This window comes from Trichosurus vulpecula, chromosome 6 (assembly GCF_011100635.1).
Source record: "Trichosurus vulpecula isolate mTriVul1 chromosome 6, mTriVul1.pri, whole genome shotgun sequence".
In the NCBI taxonomy this organism is placed as follows: domain Eukaryota; kingdom Metazoa; phylum Chordata; class Mammalia; order Diprotodontia; family Phalangeridae; genus Trichosurus; species Trichosurus vulpecula.
Genome location: NC_050578.1, coordinates 282,341,208 through 282,361,306, shown reverse-complemented (window position 1 = coordinate 282,361,306; position 20,099 = coordinate 282,341,208). Strand labels below are relative to the sequence as shown.

The window sequence follows — 20,099 nt, the reverse complement described above, 5'->3', positions numbered from 1 at the left end:
ATGTAAACAAAACAGTTCAACTTGAGTAAGTCCCTTGCAATTTCTGTTTCTTGATTACCTTTTCATGCTTCTCTTGATTCTTATGTTTGAAAGTCAAATTTTCTATTCAGTTCTGGTCTTTTCACTGAGAAAGCTTGAAAGTCCTCTATTTTATTGAAAATCCATATTTTGCCTTGGAGCATGATACTCAGTTTTGCTGGGTAGGTGATTCGAGGTTTTAATCCTAGCTCCATTGACCTCCGGAATATCGCATTCCAAGCCCTTCGATCTCTTAATGTAGAAGCTGCCAGATCCTGGGTTATTCTGATTGGGTTTCCACAATACTCAAATTGTTTCTTTCTGGCTGCTTGAACTATTTTCTCCTTGATCTGGGAGCTCTGGAATTTGGCGACAATATTCCTAGGAGATTTCTTTTTTGGATCTATTTGAGGAGGCGATCGATGGATTCTTTCAATTTCTATTTTGCCCCGTGGCTCTAGAATATCAGGGCAGTTCTCCTTCATAATTTCTTGAAAGATGGTATCTAGGCTCTTTTTTTGATCATGGCTTTCAGGTAGTCCAATTATTTTTAAATTATCTCTCCTGGATCTATTTTCCAGGTCAGTGGTTTTTCCAAGGAGATATTTCACATTGTCTTCCATTTTTTCATTCCTTTGGTTCTGTTTTATAATATCCTGGTTTCTCATAAAGTCACTAGCTTCCACTTGCTCCAATCTAATTTTTAAGGTAGTATTTTCTTCAGTGGTCTTTTGGACCTCCTTTTCCATTTGGCTAATTCTGCCTTTCAAGGCATTCTTCTCCTCATTGGCTTTTTGGAGCTCTTTTGCCATTTGAGTTAGTCTGTTTTTTAAGGTGTTGTTTTCTTCAGTGTATTTTTCAGTATTTTTTGGGGTCTCCTTTAGCAAGTCATTGACTTGTTTTTCATGGTTTTCTCGCATCCTTCTCATTTCTCTTCCCAATTTTTCCTCTACTTCTCTAACTTGCTTTTCCAAATCCTTTTTGAGCTCTTCCATGGCCTGGGACCAGTTCATATTTTTCTTGGAGGTATCTGTTGTAGGCTCTTTGACTTTATTAATTTCTTCTGTCTGTATGTTTTGGTCTTCTTTGTCAGCAAAGAAAGAATGCAGAGTCTGAGACTGAATCTCGGTGCGTTTTCGCTGTCTGGCCATATTCCCAGCCAACTAACTTGACCCTTGAGTTTTTCAGTGGGGTATGACTGCTTGTAGACTAACGAGTTCTATGTTCCACGTTTGGGGGGGAGGTGCCAGCTCTGCCGCACCAGCACTGCTCCTTCCCCAAGGACCCCCAGTCCAGACTGGACTTAGATCTTCAGCAGGCTGTTGCACTCCTGCTCTGATCCGCCACTTAATTCCTCCCACCAGGTGGGCCTGGAGCCGGAAGCAGCAGCAGCCGTAGCTGCCCCACCTCCTCTGCCCCCGGGGCTGGAAGCCGAACCGCGGACTCCTTCCACTCCCGCAGCTTTTCCCACTAACCTTCTCAGCAGTCTTTGGTGTTTGTGGGTTGAGAAGTCTCGTAACTGCCGCAGCTCACTGAATCAGGGCGCTAGGGCCCCCTCCGCCCGGCTTCTGGTCTGGATGGTCCAAGTCGCTCAGGCTGGGCTCTGCTCCACTCCTTCCCAGCTCCCAGCTCCGTGCGGGATAGACCTCACCCAGAGACCATCCAGGCTGTCCTGGGCTGGAGCCCTGCTTCCCTCTGCTGTTCTGTGGGTTCTGCCGTTCTAGAATTGGTTCAGAGCCATTTTTTATAGGTTTTTGGAGGGGCTCGGCAGGGAGCTCAGGCTGGTCCCTGCTTTCCAGCTGCCATCTTGGCTCCGCCCCCCCCCCCCCACATCATTTCTTACAGCACAGTAGCGTTCCATTATATGCATGGACCACCGTGCGTGTGGTCATTTCCTGACCGATGGGCATCAACTTTGTTTTCAGGCTTGTCGTTGTCACAAAAAGTGCTGCTGTAAATGTTTTGGAATAAAGAGGGAATTTTTTTCTTATCAATGGCTTCCTAGGTCTATAAGCTCCGTAATGGAGTCACTTTATTTATATAATGCCAAATTGCTTTCCAGAATGGGTTGTACCATTTCTCAGCTCCACCAACAATGTATTAGTGTGCCTATCTTCCTGCAACCCCTCCAACCTTGACTGTGGCCATTTCTTGTCCTTTTTGCCAATTTTCAGAATATGAGGTAAAACTTCAGGATGGTTTTGATCTGCATTTCTCTTGCTATTAATGATTTAGAGTATTATTTCATGTGGTTGTGAATACTTTGTAGTTCTTGAGAGATCTTTTGACCTTTTCCCTATTGGGGAATAGCTATTATATTTATATAGAGAGGGGGGGGAAGAAAGGAAGGAGGAAAAATAAAAGAAAAGATAGAAATCAATACAGAGTTTATGTATCTTTGATAGTAAACCCTTATCAGACTTGATACAAAGACTTTTTCCCCATTATACCACTTCTTTTCTTAACCTAGGTGCATTAATTCTACGCAGAAACTTTTCAGGTTAAGTAATCAGTTATCAATTGTGTCTTTTGTAATTGTAATCTCTTTGGTTAAGAGTACGTCTCCTGTCCACAAGAGGCATAGGATCTGTTTCTTTTCTCATTTTTTTATAGCATGATCTTTAATATCAAGGCCATTCATCCATTTAGAATGTATTGAAGAGGGTGGTTTAAGGTGTTGTTCTAAGCCTACCTTCGGCCAGATTGCTTTTCAGTTTTCCCAGCAGATTTTACCAAGTAGGGAGTTTTTCCTGGGCAATTTATGTGTTTCATTTGATTAGACACTGGGTGTTTTGTGACAGTCCTCTGGCATAATGGAATCTTTCGTGGAAGGATGGAGGGTTCCCCTATTGACCCTTGCTTTCTACACTGAGATCACAGTGCCATATTCCCCGGGCACAGGTGTGGCTATCATTAGGTTAAGTCTTTGTGCCCTTTTTACTCCAAGGAGAGGCCCGAGACCTTGAAGGAAACAACCCCCTTCATGAGCGCAGATGCTGAGAATCACAGGTCAAACAATGGGAATCCGTTCAGTATATTGCAAGCTGTGGAGATGGGCTGAAGGAGAGTGTAGAGGATAATTCACATGAGGGCAGCACCGAGACACAGGTGCACTCAGCAGGAAGGAGGCACTCAGGTGGAAAGGGAGGGGGTGCTCCAAAGTGCTTCTGAGGCTGGGGTTCTTTGGGCACCCTACCCCCGGGGCAGGCCAATTTACATATCAGAGGTCGGGGCAAGATGTTATTTGGGAGGTTCGTGATCAGGGAGAAAGAAACAAGCCGATGGTAGATAGAGTATTATCAGCAGTGCTATCTTCTGAAAAGGATTATTGTCAGGAGTTTTCCATCAGTGTAATCTGTATCTTACAGACTCCCTTAAGGGGAGACTGTCATGGCAGTTTCAAGGTCGCAAAGCCCGACAGCATAACACTGTTATCGCCTTCTGTTGTTTCTGAATCTCCTTTGTTTGGTCCAATGGCTCTCTTAATTCTGTAACCGATGGTTTTGTTGACTGCTGCCTTATAATACAGTTTGAGGTCCGGAGTCCCCACTTTGTCCCGCTTTTCACCATTTCTTTTGGTGTTCTAGATCTGTTGTCTTTCTGAATGAAATTTGTTATCATCTTAGCAAGTTCTATGCAGTATCCCTTTGATAATTTGATTAGTATAGTGTTAATAGTGTAAGTTAACTTTGGTAATATTGTCCTTTTATTACATAGGCGTGACTTAGCCATGAGCACTGAATAGTCCTCTAGCTATTAAGGGTGCAGGGCAGCCAGGTGGTACCATAGTGCACAGGCTCATCTTTCTGATTTCAAATCCAAGCCTCAGACACTTATTAGCTGTGTGACCCTGGGCAAGTCACTCAACCCTGTTTGCCTCAGTTTCCTCATCTGTCAAATGAGCTGGAGAAGGAAGTGGTGAACCGCTCTGTTATCTTTGCCAAGAAAACCTCAAATGGGGTCACCAAGAGTCATACATGACTGAGCAACAGTAACATTTAGGATGTTCTTTATTTCTTTATGGAAGTTGTGTAATTGAAGCTGTGAAAGTCTTTGGCGCATTCTGAGAGGCTCATCCCCAGATCTTTTATCCAGTTTATATTGGTTTATTTGGGATGGGGTTTCTCTTTCTATGTTGAGTTTTGTTATTATATAGAAACTCTGTTGATTTTTAAGAATTTATTTTGCAGCCTGAAATTTTGCTGAAGCTATTAATTGTCTCAATTAGTATCTTTGCTGGTTCTCTAGAACTTTTCAAGTAAACCATCATATCAACAGCAGACAGGGTAATTTTATCTCCCTTTTAGTGGTCTTTATTCCTTTACCCACTCTCTCGTTGCTGTTGCTAGCCTTTCCAGAAATAAAATGATGGTGGGGAGAGTGGGCGTCCTTGCTACACTACCACATTTATTGGAAAAGGATCTAGTGTGCCCATTGTATATGATCCTTGCTTTTGGTTTTAGATATTTTTATGATATGAATAAAAGGTCCCTCCATATCTGTATTTTATAGACTGATCAGCATAAAAGAGTGTTGGACTTTTTCTGCCTTGGTCTGATCATGTGGTTTTGGATGTTTGGTTTTTATATGATTAATTATGTTGATTGTTTTCTTAAGGTTAAATCATCTTTGCATTTCGGGTATAAATCCCACTTGATCATAACGACCAACTTCTTGGATAAACCTCTGAAGTTTATTAGACATGATTTTGTTTAAAACTCTTTAACATTCACTAATGATATTGGCCTATAGTTGTTTTTTTTTTCCCTGTGTTTTGTCTTTCCCTGCTTTTAGGACCATATTTGTCTCATAGAAAGAGTCTGGTAAAGTGTTTTCTTTCCCAATTTTGGAGGATAATTTGTAAAATATAGGTATTGACTGTTCTTTAAAAGGCTGACTGAATTCATCAGGACTCCCCTCCCACTTGGTAGTTCCCGGCCTCCCCTACCCACCCCTCCTTGGTGGTTTCTTTACAATTAGATTTATTTTCTTTTCTGAGATTGGGCTATTTGGCAGCTCTAGCTGTTTTCCTGATGCTTTGGGTATTTTATATTTCTTCCAGACATCCTTCTCTTGTGTTCTCAGTTTTGTTTGTATAAAATAGGGCTTAATGTGTCCTTATTATTCTGTTGGTTTTATTATGATTTCATATTTCTCATTTGCTTTTTTATTGATTTGATTTTCTGTTGCCCTCTTTTTAATTATAGTAGCTAAGGGCTTATCAATTACATTAGTCTTTTCAAAGAAACAGCTTTTGGTTGCACTGTATTGATCATTTCTATAATTTTTCTAATTTTTTCTATTACCCCTCTAATTTTTAACGTTTTTTCTTTTGATGGCATTTTAGGCTTATTTGTTGGCTTTCAAATTTAAAAACTATATTCAGTTTATTTATTTTCTCCTTTTCTATTTTGTTAATGTATATTTTTAGGGATTCCTGAGGACTGCTTTACTCCTGGGACTACATCCAAGAAATTTTGGTATGTTTTTCACCATTATCATTTTCTTTTACATAGTTATTGTTTCTATAATTTGTTCTTTGACCCACTCTTTATTTAGGTTTTCATTGTTGGTTTCTATTTAAATCTGCATTTTTTGTTCGTAGTCCGTGAAACAATTTTTATTGATTTATGGTCTGTAAAAAAAATGGATGAACCATTTCTGATTTTTTACATTTGTTTGCAGTATTTCTGTGTCCTAATCTATGGTCAATATTTGTAAACGTTCCATGTGGTCCTGAGAAATATGTATATTCTTTTGCAAATCCCATTTAGAAGATACCACAAGTCTTTTAACTTTAAACTTTAGTTTCTCTAGCAATTTGTTCAGTTCCACACTTTCCCCTTTTGCTTATTTTTCTATTAGACCTATCCAAAATTGATTAAGAGGTATGGAAGTGTTCTGTCACAAGTGTGTTACTGTCTATGTATTCCCTTTATGAATTAGGATGCTAAGACATTTGGAGTAGATAGTTTATAGCTGATATTACTTTGTTATCTATGGTTCCTTTCAACATAATATAGTTTCCTTGCTTATTTCTTTTTTTTTAAATATTTTTGCTTTGTCATATGACATGATTGCAGCTCCTGATTTTTTGGCTTCATGTGATGCATAGTAAATTTTTTTTTATCCTCTCAGATTTATTTTGTGTATGTTTTTTGTTTTTTAAATGTGTTTCTTCTAAGGCCAAGATTGGAGGGCGGTTTTTGTAATTCAATCTGTAACTTTTTTCATTCAATTGGATTGTTTAATCTGTTGTTATGAGAGTGAGGCTTACACTTTCCTCCCATGTTAGGTTTCTCCAGTTGGGATTTTTTTCCTTTTTCTGGTGTAAGCTCAGTACAATGTTCCATCAGTTACCTTACCTTAATCTTTAACAACAGCAATAGCTAACCTTTAGGTAGGACCACACCCTGTGCTAAGCGCTTTCCAATTATCGGCTCATTTAATCCTCTGGGAAGTAAGTACGGTTATCATACCCATTTCACAGGTAGGGAAACTGGTGCAAACAGAGGCTAAATGATTTGCCCAGGGTCACATAGCTGAGGTCAGATTTGAACTCAGGTCTTTCTGATACCAGATCAATTGCTTTGTGCCCTCTGGTGCCCCTCTGGCTGCCCCAGCATCGATGCCAGTAATGTAGAGGGGAGTGGGCATTGAGTAGGGGAGGAGGAGGTTCTGAGGAAGCTCAAGGTAGATATTAACTCATGAGTTTGTTTATGTATTTTATATATAACATGTATTTATAAATTTAAATGTTTATATATTTAATAGACATAAATTAATCCTATGTGTATGTGTTTGTGTATTTAACCATCTTTTGGGTTCCAAGTGGCCTGGACAGTAGAAAGAGCTGACATTGCTTTATCTTCGACTCACACTTTCTGTTTTGGAGAAGTTTGAGAGATTGTGGCTATCAGAGGACATGTCTAGTTCTCCATCTTATTGGTCTAGCAATGTGGAAGAACGGGTGATTAACAAATGCTAGTTGACCATGGCTACTGGGAAAATGTTTTACATGAGTCACATGTATGAGCAAAATCAAATTGCTTACTTTTTCAATGAGGGGGGCCAGAAGGGAAGGGAGGGAGGGAGAAAATTTGGAAGTTAATTTGTTTCCACTTACATGGAAAAACAATTTTTAACATTCTCTTTAAAAAAATTGAGTTCCAGGGGTGACAGAAGGGAGGGCTGACTGAGGAACAGGGCAACCAGAATATACGCCATCTTGGAGTGGGGGGAGGGTAGAAATGGGGAGAAAATTTGTAATCCAAACTCTTGTGAAAATCAATGCTGAAAACTAAATATGTTAAATAAAAAAAGAGAAAAAAAATTGAGTTCCAAATTCATTCCTTTCCCGTTCTCCCTCCATGAGAAGGCAATCAATTAGATCTCAGTTATACATATGGAGGCAGGTAAAACACATTTCCATATTAGTCCTGTTGGGAAAAAAAAAAGCATAGACCAAAAAAACTAGGAAAAAAAAGTTTAAAGCGAAAAATGGTCTGCTCCGATCTGCGTAGAGAGTCCATGAGATCATCCTCTTGAAGCGGAGAGCGCTTTTCATCACGGCCCTTTCGGAAATGTCTCGGATCCTTCTGTTGCTGAGAAGAGCCAAGACGCTCACGGTGGATCATGACATAACACGGCTGCGGTCGTGTACAGTGTTTTCCTGGCTCTGCTCGCCTCACTCAGCATCGGTTCGTGGAAGTCTTTCCAGGTTTTATTGAAATCGGTCTGATCGTCATTTCTTATAGTCCCGATCCTAAAACACAGCTTGTTCATCCTTTTCCCAGTCGATGGGCGTCTCCTTAATTTCCAGTTCTTTGCCACCATGAAAAGAGCTACTGTAAGCATTTTGGTATATGTAGGTCCTTTCTCTTTTCTTTTTTTATCTCTTTGGGATCCTTGTTTCATCGTCTCTGCCTTGGTTACCATATCTCTGTCTCTGTGTCTCTGCCTCAGACACCCAGACACCCAGACACCCACACACCCACGCACGCACACGCGGGCTCACGAGCTGTCTCTGCCTCTGCCTCCATATCGCTGTCTCTGTGTCTGGTCCAGTCCTAGCATAAAGGGTCTGGGCCCTGGGCCTGCTCTTCTGGAGCCTTCCCTGGGTGGAATCCTGCCTGGGCACTGGAGGGTGGCAGCAGGACCCCTGAAGGCCTTGAGAGTGGGAGAGACATGGCCTGCCCTTCCAGGTTTTCTTGGCACTGGCCAGCTGTTTAACCCCCTCAAGACTGGCCCCACTTTGAACTTGGGCCAAAGTGGGAGCTTACTGTGCATGGGATATGGGATGGTGCTTGGCAGGGCAACCCTACAGGTTCTGTCCTGGCCCTCCATGCGGCCCCCACTTTTTTCCCAGTCCCTTGCTCTTCCCTGATGTATTTGGCCTCTTTCGAGAGAAAATGGGCCCTGGGCCAGTGCTGCAGGTCAGCCCCTCTTTCAACACCCCTTCCCCTCCCCAGGTGTGGCAAAGCTGGGATTGCACCCCAGTCCTCTGAAGACACATCCAGCTGCCCATGCCCTCATTTTCCTGACATGTGGGAAGTGGTCCAGACTAGGGAGAGAACTTGTCCTACGTCCCTCAGGGAGAGCTTGGAGCCGTAAAAGGAGAAGCCAGCCACAGCGAAATTGGAGCTGCATCTAAAGTCACGACGGGGGAAATGCCTCGGACCCAGCAATACAGAGTACCCTGATACCGGGTACCCCAAAGAGATGAGACCAAGACCCCAGGGGTACAGAAGGATTTAGAGGGCTCTTTTCATTGTAACAGAACTGGAAACAAAGGGGTGCCCATCACTCTGAGACGGCTGCACAAATCCTGAAAGCGATGGGCTGACTGTCCCCAAGAAAGGGGGAATGGGTCAGCTCTAGGGCTGTGTGGCGCATTTGGATTCCCTGATGAAGGACAGGAGCAGACCCAGGAGAGCACTTGGCCCAGTGGCCACAGTGATGGCAGACAGAACCCCTCTGAGGGATGTCAGAAGGACCACAGGTGTGGGAAGCAGCCACCCTAGGGGCAAGGGGCACGCCGTCTGGCCACCAATAGATGCATTTGCTTTTTCTCCCATCAGAGGCCTCCCATTTGGGCTTCTGGGGAGGCAGGTATTGGGTGGTGAACCTGGAGAGGGGGGAGGGAGGGAGAAGAAGGAAAAGAAAGAAAATTGCATCGATATGACATTAAAAAGGCACCCAGAAGACAGGGGGTAGAGGGAAGTGGGGCGGCCCCAGATAAGCAAGCCGGGTCCTGTTACTATCTATCACTTCTAATTCAATCTATACCTAAAAAAGCCACGGAGGACAAATTCAAAATTTCATAGGAAGAAAGAGCTCATACAGTGCCTACTATGTGCCAGACACTGAGCCGAGCTCCTTAAATTCTTATCTCATTTGAGCCTCACAACAGTCCTGGGCGTGGGAGCTGCCCTCAGCCCCTTTTTACAGCTGAGGCAGGCAGAGGGAAAGTGCCTGTGCCGGGATCTCACAGCTAGTCAGTATCTGACACTGCGTTCGAACTCAGGCCTTCTGACTCCAGGCCTAGCACCATGCTAAGTCCCCTCAGTGTCTCCTTTTTCTGTTGGTCTCCTTCCTAGTTGTTGGTACTAAAAACAAAAAAGTAAAGAATTGGTTTAAAAAGAATCCCACCCCCCCCCAATCTAAGCTCACCTGGACTCTCCCTGCCCCCCATCTCCCAGCCTCCTTCCCACGAGGTCTCCCCAGAATTCCTACCTCCAGAGGCAGGAAATGAGATTACCAGTCACAGTGTCCGGCAGGGCAGGGAGGGAGACCCCTGCACCAAGAGAGGCCTGGCCACGGTGGGAGGGCTCTGAGTCACCCTCCAGGGTTTGAGCAGGACCATGAACAAGGTGTGGCTCCCCGGAAAGCACTGGATTTAGAGTCAAGGGTTGTCTTTCCAGGCCCCACTGGGACATGTGGCCATGAGCACAGTCCATCCCTTAGGCTGGCAGTGGACAGAGGGTTACACCTGTCCTCAGACACTTCCCAGCTGTGCAACCCTGGGCACGGTCACACGATCCTGTTGGCCTCAGTTTCCTTATCTGGAGAATGAGCTGAGAAGGGAATGCCCAACCCCTCCAGCATCTCAGTCTTCTTCAGTAGGGAAGAACAAGCAAGAGCCTTTAGTTTCTTCCTCTGTAAAGAGAGGGCTTTGGATTCCAGGATCCACAAGAAGATTGGGGCTCTGAGCCTACAGGTCTGCCCGCTGAGGTGGGCAGAGCAAGGGCAGCAGGTCCAGCCAAGGCGCCGGGTCACGTTGGAGGGAATTGGAGGCAGATGGGAGTTAGTGAGCTCTCTGGGCCTCTGTCTCTCTATCTCTCTGTCCTCTCTGTCTCTGTCTCTCTATCTCTAGCTCTCTCGCTGTCTCTGTCTCTGTCTCTGACACGCCCACACTCACACTTACAAACACTTGCAAGTGGGCGCTGTTCTGCAAGGTGTCCCTAAAGTCTGGACACATAGGGAATCTCATTAACATCTCATTAACGGCTTCGCCTAGGCGCCTTCTTGTTCTGGGGTCTGCTAAAGGAGAAGGTGCACTCGACGACAATCGCAGATGCGACACACTTGATGGGGCGCATAAAGACTGAGTGTGCTAAAACTGGCGGTGACGTGGGGTTATTGCACCGAGTTCACGTGGCGCTGACCTTTGCGTCACAAATGCCGGCGTTCTTACTGAAGGTGTTATTTGTTAATATTCCAATTAAATAAAATGTTGAAAATTTCCTTCATTTCATTTCTTGAAAACGTGCCATTTGTGTGCAGACCTTAGGAACACCCTGTAGAAGCCTCGAGTCAGAAGGCTTTCTGTTTCCTATCCCAAAGGGATTTGCGCTGCCCCTCCCCAAGTCTGCAGAGAGAAGCAGAGTCAGGCCTGTCGGGGCTGGGAGGGGCTGCTGACCCAGAGCCCCCTCAGAGCTGGCACTTGAGGGCCCAGGACAGGGACCGAGGTGCAGGGGAAGGGCTGAGAGGCAGCTGCTTCCTACCTTAGATTATTTTTGCTAACTAGGTGAGAAGTTTAGTGGTATCTATGCTGATGATCTTTCCAAGCCTGGGGCAAAGCTCCCAGAGACCAGGGCCTCTCCTCAGACTGGAGGCTACAGCTGGAGGCTCATGTTCCACTCGGAGTGGAGGCTTCCCAAGGCCAGGGCCTCTTCTCCTCAGCCTGGAGGCTATACTGGGCACCCCTTGAAGCTTCTTGAGGCCAGAGGCTCATGTCCCCCTCAGAGTGGAGGCCCCCCCAAGGCCAGGGCCTCTTCTCAAACTGGAGGCGGTATTTGGAGGCTCCCCAAAGCCAGCACCTCATCTGCCCCTCAAACACACTAACTACATCTCCCACTGTGCTCTGCGGCCCTTCTGAGGACGTTGTGGTTGTGGGCCTCTGCTCTGCTGGAAACCACAGCCCGAGGCTTGCTGGGGTTGGCCTCTGTCGCTGAAGTCCTGGGGGAGGGGAAGGGCTTGCCACTATGGGCTCTCACGGTCGGGTTCGCTTTGCAAAGTGCCAGCTGCTGGCCACCTGCTTCTTCACCCTGGTAAGTTCTGTGGCTCGGGTTAGTGGGGGCCAGTGGGTGGTGAGGGTGCTGGACCAGAGGGGACCCAGGCTGGGCCCCTAAGTCAGAGCAGGAAGGCTGCAGAAGCCTCTGGCTGGATGCTGAGAGCAGGGCCTTATCAGGGTGGCCAGAAACTGAGCTATCACAGGCCTACCAGGCTGTCCCCTGTCACTGCAGTCAGGAAGGTGCTGGCTCCTGGGGCCAGAGGCAGAGGCCGGGCTGAGCCTCCAGACAGTCAAGGAGGCAGAGAGAAAAGCAGCAATGGGAGTGGGGTCTGAGCCGTGGGTCAGGCAGGCAGAGGCAGAGGTGTCAGGTTTGAGACCCGGGAGAGACTGGTCCAGAGATGGAGCCAAGCTCGGGCCCAGCTTAGAGCCAGAGCCAGGGGGCTCAGCCCAGACAGAGGCTGAGCCACTGGGGCTGGGGCCAGGGGACAGAGGCTCCTGGCACAGTTTGGTGTAGAAGGCCCATCTTTCCAAAGGGCTCTGGAGGCCTGAGCAGCAGGAACCGGGGTCTGTTTGGTGATGGCGGCTTCTCCATTCCTCTGAGTCTTCTTCCAAGAGAAGAATTCTTTCTACGGCAAAGATTACATTTCCTTCTGCCTCAAGAAGGAGGGAGGAGACAGTGGTTACTTCTTCCCACTGTTTGAAGAGGGAAACTGAGACCCACAGGGGTCAAGTGACTTCCTCAGGGCCCCAGCAACAAGGAGGCCCTTCCCCATGGCCTGCTGTCCCATCTTGTCTCAGGGGAGGCTGGGGTCCTCTCCCCCTTAGGGCCGGGGCAGCTCCTCTGGGTTTCAGGAGCCCCCCTCCCCCAGCTGCTTTCTGCCTCTTGTCATCTCCCTGCAGCTGCTGGGCCTCACCATGGGCATCCTGACCGTCCTCACCCGGTTCGGGGACCGCTTTGTCATCCTCCATGCTGTCTCCTCAGAGAGCGACCCCTACGGGCCCATGTACCACTGGGGTGAGTCCCCCCCTCAGCCCCTGCTCTGAGCACCATCCTGGGCACACTGGCTCTGATGCTTCGGTTCCCTTTCCTGTAAAGTGAAGGAGCCAGCCAGGGAAACGACTCAGGTCCCAGATTGCACCTACACCACATGCTCCCCTGTGACTTTGGGCAAGCTCCTCCCCTTTTTCTGTGCCTCGGTCTCCTCATCTGTAAAGTGAGGCATTTGGACTCCAGCTCTCGTGTCTTTTTTGGTTCTAAGTCCTTCAGCTCTGTGACCACACCCTAGTAGCTTTTCCTGGACACGGCTCTAGATCCCTGGGCCTCTAGGTCCTCCTCAGGAGGCCTGGCCAGCTCTGGACAAGTGGGCATGGCCACATCTCCAGTTTCAAAGACACAGACTGGCTTCACCCAGCAAGTTCTGATTTTTTTTAAGGTTCTGGGGTTTCAGGGAAACTGAGGCACAAGGGAGCAACAAGATTTGAATGAGGGGCAGCAGGGCCATGTTTTGCAAGGACACAGTAGTAACTGCTGCTTCCTGTGTGAGTTTGGAAATGTCTGGGACTCAGTTTCCCCATCTGTAAAGCAAAGAGGTTGAACTAGACAGTTTCTCAAGTCTCTTCCGGTTCTGACGTCCCATGGGGTGTCCTGGGCTTCCTCAGGTGCCAAGCTGCCCCTCTCTTCTGGGAAGGGTGAGGGGTCAGCCCCTCTCTCTCTGTGGGGGTCCTTCAGGACCAGCAGCCAGGGCTTCCTCAGGCAGACCTGGCTGGAAGAGAGCAGCCAGCCCCAGCCCAGGCCCAGGAGGCTCAGAAAGGGCAAGAAAAGGGGGAGATGGTGCTAGAACAGATGGTGAAACAGGCTGGGGGCTGAAGAGATTTGCCCAGGGGCTGGGAGACTCTTTCTGTCCCCCCAGGAGCCCCTTCCCATGACTGTCCCCCCCAGGAGCCCCTTCCCATGACTGTCCCCCCTAGGAGCCCCTTCCCATGACTGTCCCCCCCAGGAGCCCCTTCCCATGACTGTCGCCCCACCAGGATCCCCTTCCCCTGACTGTCTCACCCCACCCGAGCTCCTTCCTCAGTTTCTCCCCCCATCCTCCCCCAGGAGCTCCCTTTCCTCACTGAAATCTCTCCCATCCTCCTGGCCCACAGCTTTCTCCCTGGGCATCTTCCTGACCTCGATGCTGACCCTGGGGCTTGTGCTGAGCACCCTGGGTGTGGTGTGGGAAGCCAAGGGCCTTCTGGCTGGGGTGAGTAGCCAGGGATTGGGGGGCTGGGTCCCTGGGGCAGCAGCTCCTCAGCGAGTATCCAGGAAGCACTGGGGTCCAGACAGGAATGGGCAGGCCTGTGGGCTCAGAGACAGGAGCTGGAGGTGGCTGACCAGCTTGGGCCCTTTCCTTCCCTCACCTTGGTTTTCTCATCTTTAAAATGGGGGGGAAGACAATGGTTCCGGCCCCTCCCCCCACCTCAGACCCTGAGAGCGGCAGAGGGTGGGGGAGGAGAAGCAGGGGAGGAAGGCATTGGAACCAGGATGGAGCCCAACCTTGATGCCCCTGGATGGCCCTCCCTGCTTCCCAGAGTCAGTGAGTGGAGGGGCCCATGGCTAGGAGGGGTCCTTAGGGGCTCTGGTCAAACCTGTCCTCAAACAAGGCTGATGATAATAGCTGAGTTTTACGTGGCCTTGAGGTTTGTGCAGCAGTTTCCATGTTATCCTTCTGTCTAGTGGCCCTCCAGCCACGGAGAGCTCGCTGCATCCAGAGGGGGCCCCTTCCACCTTCTGATCATTCTGAAGATTAGAAAAATGTGTCCTTAGGCCTAAACCTGCCTCTCTAATTCTGGCCCCTGGGGCCAAGCAAAGCAAGGCTCCTCTTCTCTTACAGGCCAGTCCCTGCCCCTGAGTCTTCTGGCTAGATGTCCCCAGGGGGCCTGATTCCCAGGCCCTTCTCCATCCTGGTCACCTCCCTCTGCTTTGCCAAGGTCCTTCCTGAACACTGTTGCCCAGAACCAAGCCCAGCTGTGGTCTAGGGTGGGCCTTGAACAATAGAGCCGGCACCTCACTAGCCACAGACCCTCTGCCTCTCCATGTCTCTTCCTTCACCACTGGGGCACTCATTGATTCAGACTGAGTCTCTCTTAGACAGGAACCACTGTCTGGCCAGGCCTCCTAGTCTTTTGTAATTGATTGTTTGAACCCAGGAGCAAAACTTTACATTTGTCCCTGTTGAATTTCATCCTGTCCAATGCAGAGTGGGCCTCATGCAGCAAAAACACTCCCAAGTGTGGCCCAAATCAGACTGAAATGTAACTGGTAAATATTTAACAAAATAAGAGAAAACACAACAAAACATGGATAGTGTCACATTTAAAACTAAGTTAACATGCAGCCCCTGGGGATCCTGATTCTGGCTCAGCAGCCCCCAGTTTTGTCTGAGTTTGACATCCCTGATCCAGCCTGTCTGGGCCTTTGTGTGTCCTGACACTGTCACCCCAGGGGCTAGTGACTCACCCTAAATTTGTACCATCTATATCTTCATCCCGAAGTAGCCAGTAGGGGATATCCAAATATCCTGGTCTTTCATTGGCCCTGTGTTGGCAATGAATTGGGGAATAGAATCGCAGACAGGCCACCCATTGGTCAAGGGCTCTTAGGGCCATAAGTTGGCAAAGAGCTATAAGGCCCTTACCTTAGCAAAGTGACAGCAAGGGTGGAGATACAATCCAAAAATAGCTGGATGACCTTCTGTGCCATTGAGTCACACACCCCCTGCCAGACTGGGCTTGGCCATTCACTTGTCAGGCACTGGTTAAGAAAGCGATCCGCTAGATTGCCTAACACAAGTACACTAACATAATCACCACCCCTATGGATTCAAACTCAGCTGGAAATAGGCCAGGGGTCTAAATAAAGTGGGAGTCTACATTGATCATTTCCCACACTTTCCAACCAACTAACTTTGGGCTCTATAAGCTTACAGGCCATACAGACACATTTACTGCTCTGCAGTTTCCCCTCTGTTGAACCCTGGACCCCACTCCCTTCTCTTTGGCCTGTGCCAGCCCCTGTTAGCCAAGCCCTGCAGGGAGTACCACCCTTGGCTCCCCAGTCCTGGCTGGGGGTCTTCCAGCACCCAGGAGGCAGTTAGTGGAGGCCAGGTGATGGAACCCTTCAGGGTTTCTGCTCCGTGCTGACCATGCCTGTTTTAGCCGTCCTGGTCCAAAGAGAAAACAGGTGGAGCGGTTCGGTGATGGTCTCGATTTCATCTACTCATCCATCTGTCCCAGCTGAGGGGTCTGTCCTTCACATGCTCCTTCCAGTGACTCCCTCATTATCCTAAAACAACCAGCCCTTTTTGCTGCTGTTGGCCTCACCGTCCATCCCCAGCCTTGGCTCTTTCTTGGGTTGATTGCTCTGACTCAGTCCTTACAAGATTCTGCTGCTCTTTGGGATTCATCGACATTCCTGTCCCCTGGCTGCCTTCTTCTGTACATACACTCCTAAAATCTGAGGAGGTCCATGAATCCTCTGCCCGAAGAGAGCTCTCTCTTCAGGAAGCACCTCTTTTCTCTTCCACTTGTGTCTTTGGAAGTTCTTTCTTGGGAATCTCCCATCCCTCTCGGAATAACTCCTCTAGCCACATATTAATTTGTGGGATCCCATCTATGCTCCCTCTGAGCCATAGCCCTGATGAATTGGGCTTGGCATGCCCAAGGGTGCCCATGGACCCATCCCGTACCGCCCACACACCAAGACTTCAGACCCTTCTAAATCTACTCTTCTGTAGCCTGGGAAGGGGTCAGATTGTGCCTCTCCTTCTCCAGCACAAACCCTGTGATGGTGAGGGGTCACTCACCCTCAGAGGTATGGATGCTGTCCTTCCTTGCTGGTCAGAAGCAGGTTCAGAACAACAGAATCCCCCTTGCTGCTTCCTCCACCATCTGAAGGATGACAAAATATTTAAGGCAAGCCACACTTTCATCGTATTGATTGTTCTACCTTGAAGGATAGAGGGGGGAAGAGATGGAAAGAGGGGAGAAAAAAGAGAGAGGGAAGATGGAATGAGATAGAGAAAGATGAGGAGAAGAGAGAGATAGAGAAAGAGACATAGAAATGGAGAGAGGAGAAATGAAGAGGGAGAGAAAGAGACAGAGAAAAGAGAGGAAGAAAGGAGAGAGAGGGAGGGAGAGAGAGAGGGAGAGAGAGAGAGAAGGGAGAGTGAGATAGGGAGGAAGGGAGAGAGAGAGAGAAGCGAGAGACATAGGGAGGAAGGGAGAGAGAGAGAGAAGCGAGAGACATAGGGAGGAAGGGAGAGAGAGAGAGAAGCGAGAGACATAGGGAGGAAGGGAGAGAGAGAGAGAAGCGAGAGACATAGGGAGGAAGGGAGAGAGAGAGAGAAGCGAGAGACATAGGGAGGAAGGGAGAGAGGCGGAGACAGAAGAGAGAGGGAGAGAGAGAGAGAAGCGAGAGTGAGATAGGGAGGAAGGGAGAGAGAGAGAGAAGGGAGAGACATAGGGAGGAAGGGAGAGAGAGAGAGAAGCGAGAGACATAGGGAGGAAGGGAGAGAGGCGGAGACAGAAGAGAGAGGGAGAGAAGCGCCCCAGCAGATATACAGGTATTTCAAATCCCCAGTATGAAGGTAATCGTGCTTCTGTACAACATTTGTGATCTACTTCGTTCCTCCTGTCCAATTCAATTCAATAAACATTTATTAAGCACCTACTATGTGCCAGGCACTGTGCTAAGTGCTGGGGATACACAAAGAGGCAAATGACAGTCCCTGCTCTCAAGGAGCTCACAGTCCAATTGAGGAGACAACATGCGAAACAATAGATACAAACAAGTTACATACAGGATAGACAGGAAATAAAGAAAAGAGGGAAGGCGCTACACTGAGGGAGGGTTGGGGAAGGTTTCCTGTAGAAGGTGGGATGGTAGTTGGGACTTAAAAGGAAGCAGAGAGGTCAGTAGTCAGAGTGGAGGAGGAGCAGCCTTCCAGGCTCAGGGGATGGCCAGAGAAAATGCCAGGAGCCAGGAGATGGAGGGCCTTGTTTATGAAACAGCCAGGAGGCTGAGGGCACTGGGCAGAAGAGTGTGTGGGGGGCATCTCCTCAGCTTCCAATGCTTGGCCATCACAAAAAGCTGCTATAAATATTTTTGTGCATGTGGGTCCTTCTCCCTTTTATGATCTCTTTGGGATGCAGACCTAGTAGTGGTATTTCTGGATCAATGGGTCTGAAGTTTGATTGTCCTTTGGGCATACTTTCAAATTGCTCTCCAGAATGATTGAATCAGTTCACAACTCCACCAACAATGCATTAGTGTCCAAATTTTCCCGCATCCTCTCCAACATTTATCATTTTCCTTTCCTGTCATATTAGGTAATCTGATAGGTGTGAGGTGGTACCTGAATTGTTTTAATTTGCATTTCTCTAATCAATAGTGATTTAGAGCATTTTTTCATGTGGGTGTAGATAGCTTTAATTTCTTCCTCTGAAAACTTCCTCTTTGTATCCTTTGACCATTTTTCAATTGGGGAATGACTTGTATTCCTATAAATTTGACTCAGTTCTCTCTATATTTGAGAAATGAGGCCTTTGTCAGAGATATTTGCTGTAAAGACTGTTTCCGAGCTTTCTGCTTCCCTTCTAATCTTAGCTGCATTGGTTTTGTTTGTATAAAACTTTTTTTTGAGGGGGAGAGGCAGGGCAATAATTTCAATTATTACTTGATACTCTGGTTCTAGGACATCAGGGCAGTTTTCCTTGATAACTTCTTGAAAGATACTGTCCAGACTCTTTTTGATTGTGACTTTCAGGTAGGCCAATCGTTCTTAAAGGATCTATTCTCTAGGTCAGTTATTATGCCAATGAGGCATTTCACCTTTTCTTCTATCTTTTCATTCTTTCGATTCTGTCTGATTGTTTCTTGATGTCTCGTGGAATCATTAGCTTCCGTTTGCTCAATGCTACTTTTTAAGGAGTTATTTTCTTGAGTTAGCTTTTGTATCTCCTTTTCCATTTGGCCAATTCTACTTTGTCAGGAATTGTTTTCTTTAGTGAATTTTTGTAATTTTTTTCCCATTTTTTGGTGCTTTCTTTACCAATCTGTTGACTCTTTTTTCATGCTCCTTTTGCATAACTACCATTTCTTTTCCCAATTTTTCTTCTACCTCTCTTATTTGATTTTTAAAAATCCTTTTTGAGCTCTTCCATGAAGACTTTTTAAACCTGAGACCAATTTATATTTCTCTTTGAGACTTTGCATGTAAGCGTTTTGACACTACTGTCCTCTTCTGAGTTTGTTTTGATTTTCCCTGTCATCATTGTAGCTTTCTATGGTCAGGGATTTTTTCTTTTGTTTGTTTTGCTCATTTCCCAGCCCATTTCATGACTTTTAAAGCTGAGCTCTTCTCCTGGGGCACAGGGGGAATTGTCCCAAGCTCCTTGCTCAGAGGCCAGAGGCCTGGTCCCTGGCTTGCTGTGCTGGGGCCTCCCAGGCTGATGGTTCTCCTGGTGCTTGGGGGCTCTGGGGCTGGTGGCTAACCTGCTGCCCTCGGGTTGCCTGGCTTAGTCACCTAATGCACTGGGACTTCCAGGGTTGGGGGCTCACTAGCTGGGCCGGGGCCTTGGGTCTGGTGGGCCTGACCACTTCATCACTGGCCCCGCTGTGCCGCTGGTCTGCCGAGTCTAGACTGTGCTGTGGCTAAGAGCCTCCTGCTGGAGTGCCCAGATACGGCCTGCACTGGGCTGCCTTCCTCCCCTTTTGACCAAGCAAGGCAGACCTTTCCTGTAATCCTTCTAAGTTACCTGGGGCTGGAAAACTGTTTCACTCCGACCTTTTGTGAGTTTTTCACTTCAGAATTTGTTGTGAGGCTCGACTGGCAGTTGCTTGGAGGGAAATTAGGGAGAGCTCAGGCAGCTTCCTGCCTTTCCTCTGCTCTCTGCCCCGCTTCTATCACTGTATCTCACGCATTTTCATGTAGGCGTACGGGAGGCCACGTTCCCTTCTTGGGACACGGTCTGGTCTTCTCCCGGGCTGTCGTTCTGTCAGTAGCAAGGCGGCCTTCTCTGTGATACCAGCCTTGCCACGTCTGTGTGACTCTTCTCCCTCTGCCTCTTTCGCTTAGCTCCGAGCCCTGGTGATGGGAGTTACCAATCTATTCTAAGTGGCCCTCATTAGCTACCCTCCATTCCTTGCCGAGAGCCCGTCACGTTTGCATGTTAAGCCCCAGTCCAGACGCTGGAAGCCCAGACGTGCATTATTTTATTGGGCTTCCAGGTGATGACCCAGCAACTGTTTAGATGGACGAAGGGAACGGTGAAGGTCAGCCGATGTTGGGAGGATGGCGGTGCCCCCAGTGGAATTTGGGGAGGTCGGAGGAGGAGATGGCTTGGGGTGGGGAGTAGGGAGAGAGCTCAGGTGGGGACCGTCGAGCTGGAGGCATCTCTGGAACATCCAGGCGGAAATGTCCGACTGTTAGCGGGGCAGAAGGTTAGCTGCGGACAGTGACTCAGGCTGGACTTGTTGGTCTGGGAGCGGTCAGCAGAGAGGGCTTAACGAAACCCGTATGAGCTG

The 20,099-nt window shown here is 47.9% G+C and overlaps 1 protein-coding gene across 2 annotated transcripts in view; it reads left to right on the top strand.

Annotated features, from left to right (window-relative positions):
* The first annotated feature begins 11,494 nt into the window (after window positions 1–11,494).
* Window positions 11,495–20,099, top strand: part of TSPAN32 (tetraspanin 32) — a 29,215-nt gene continuing 20,610 nt past the window's right edge. For both annotated transcript variants that reach the window (XM_036765602.1, XM_036765601.1), the window contains exons 1-3: window positions 11,495–11,570; window positions 12,434–12,548; window positions 13,679–13,776. In XM_036765602.1, the coding sequence (XP_036621497.1) occupies window positions 11,505–11,570; window positions 12,434–12,548; window positions 13,679–13,776 (279 nt within the window). In that variant the 5' untranslated portion in view covers window positions 11,495–11,504. The remainder of the gene's footprint in view (window positions 11,571–12,433; window positions 12,549–13,678; window positions 13,777–20,099) is intronic.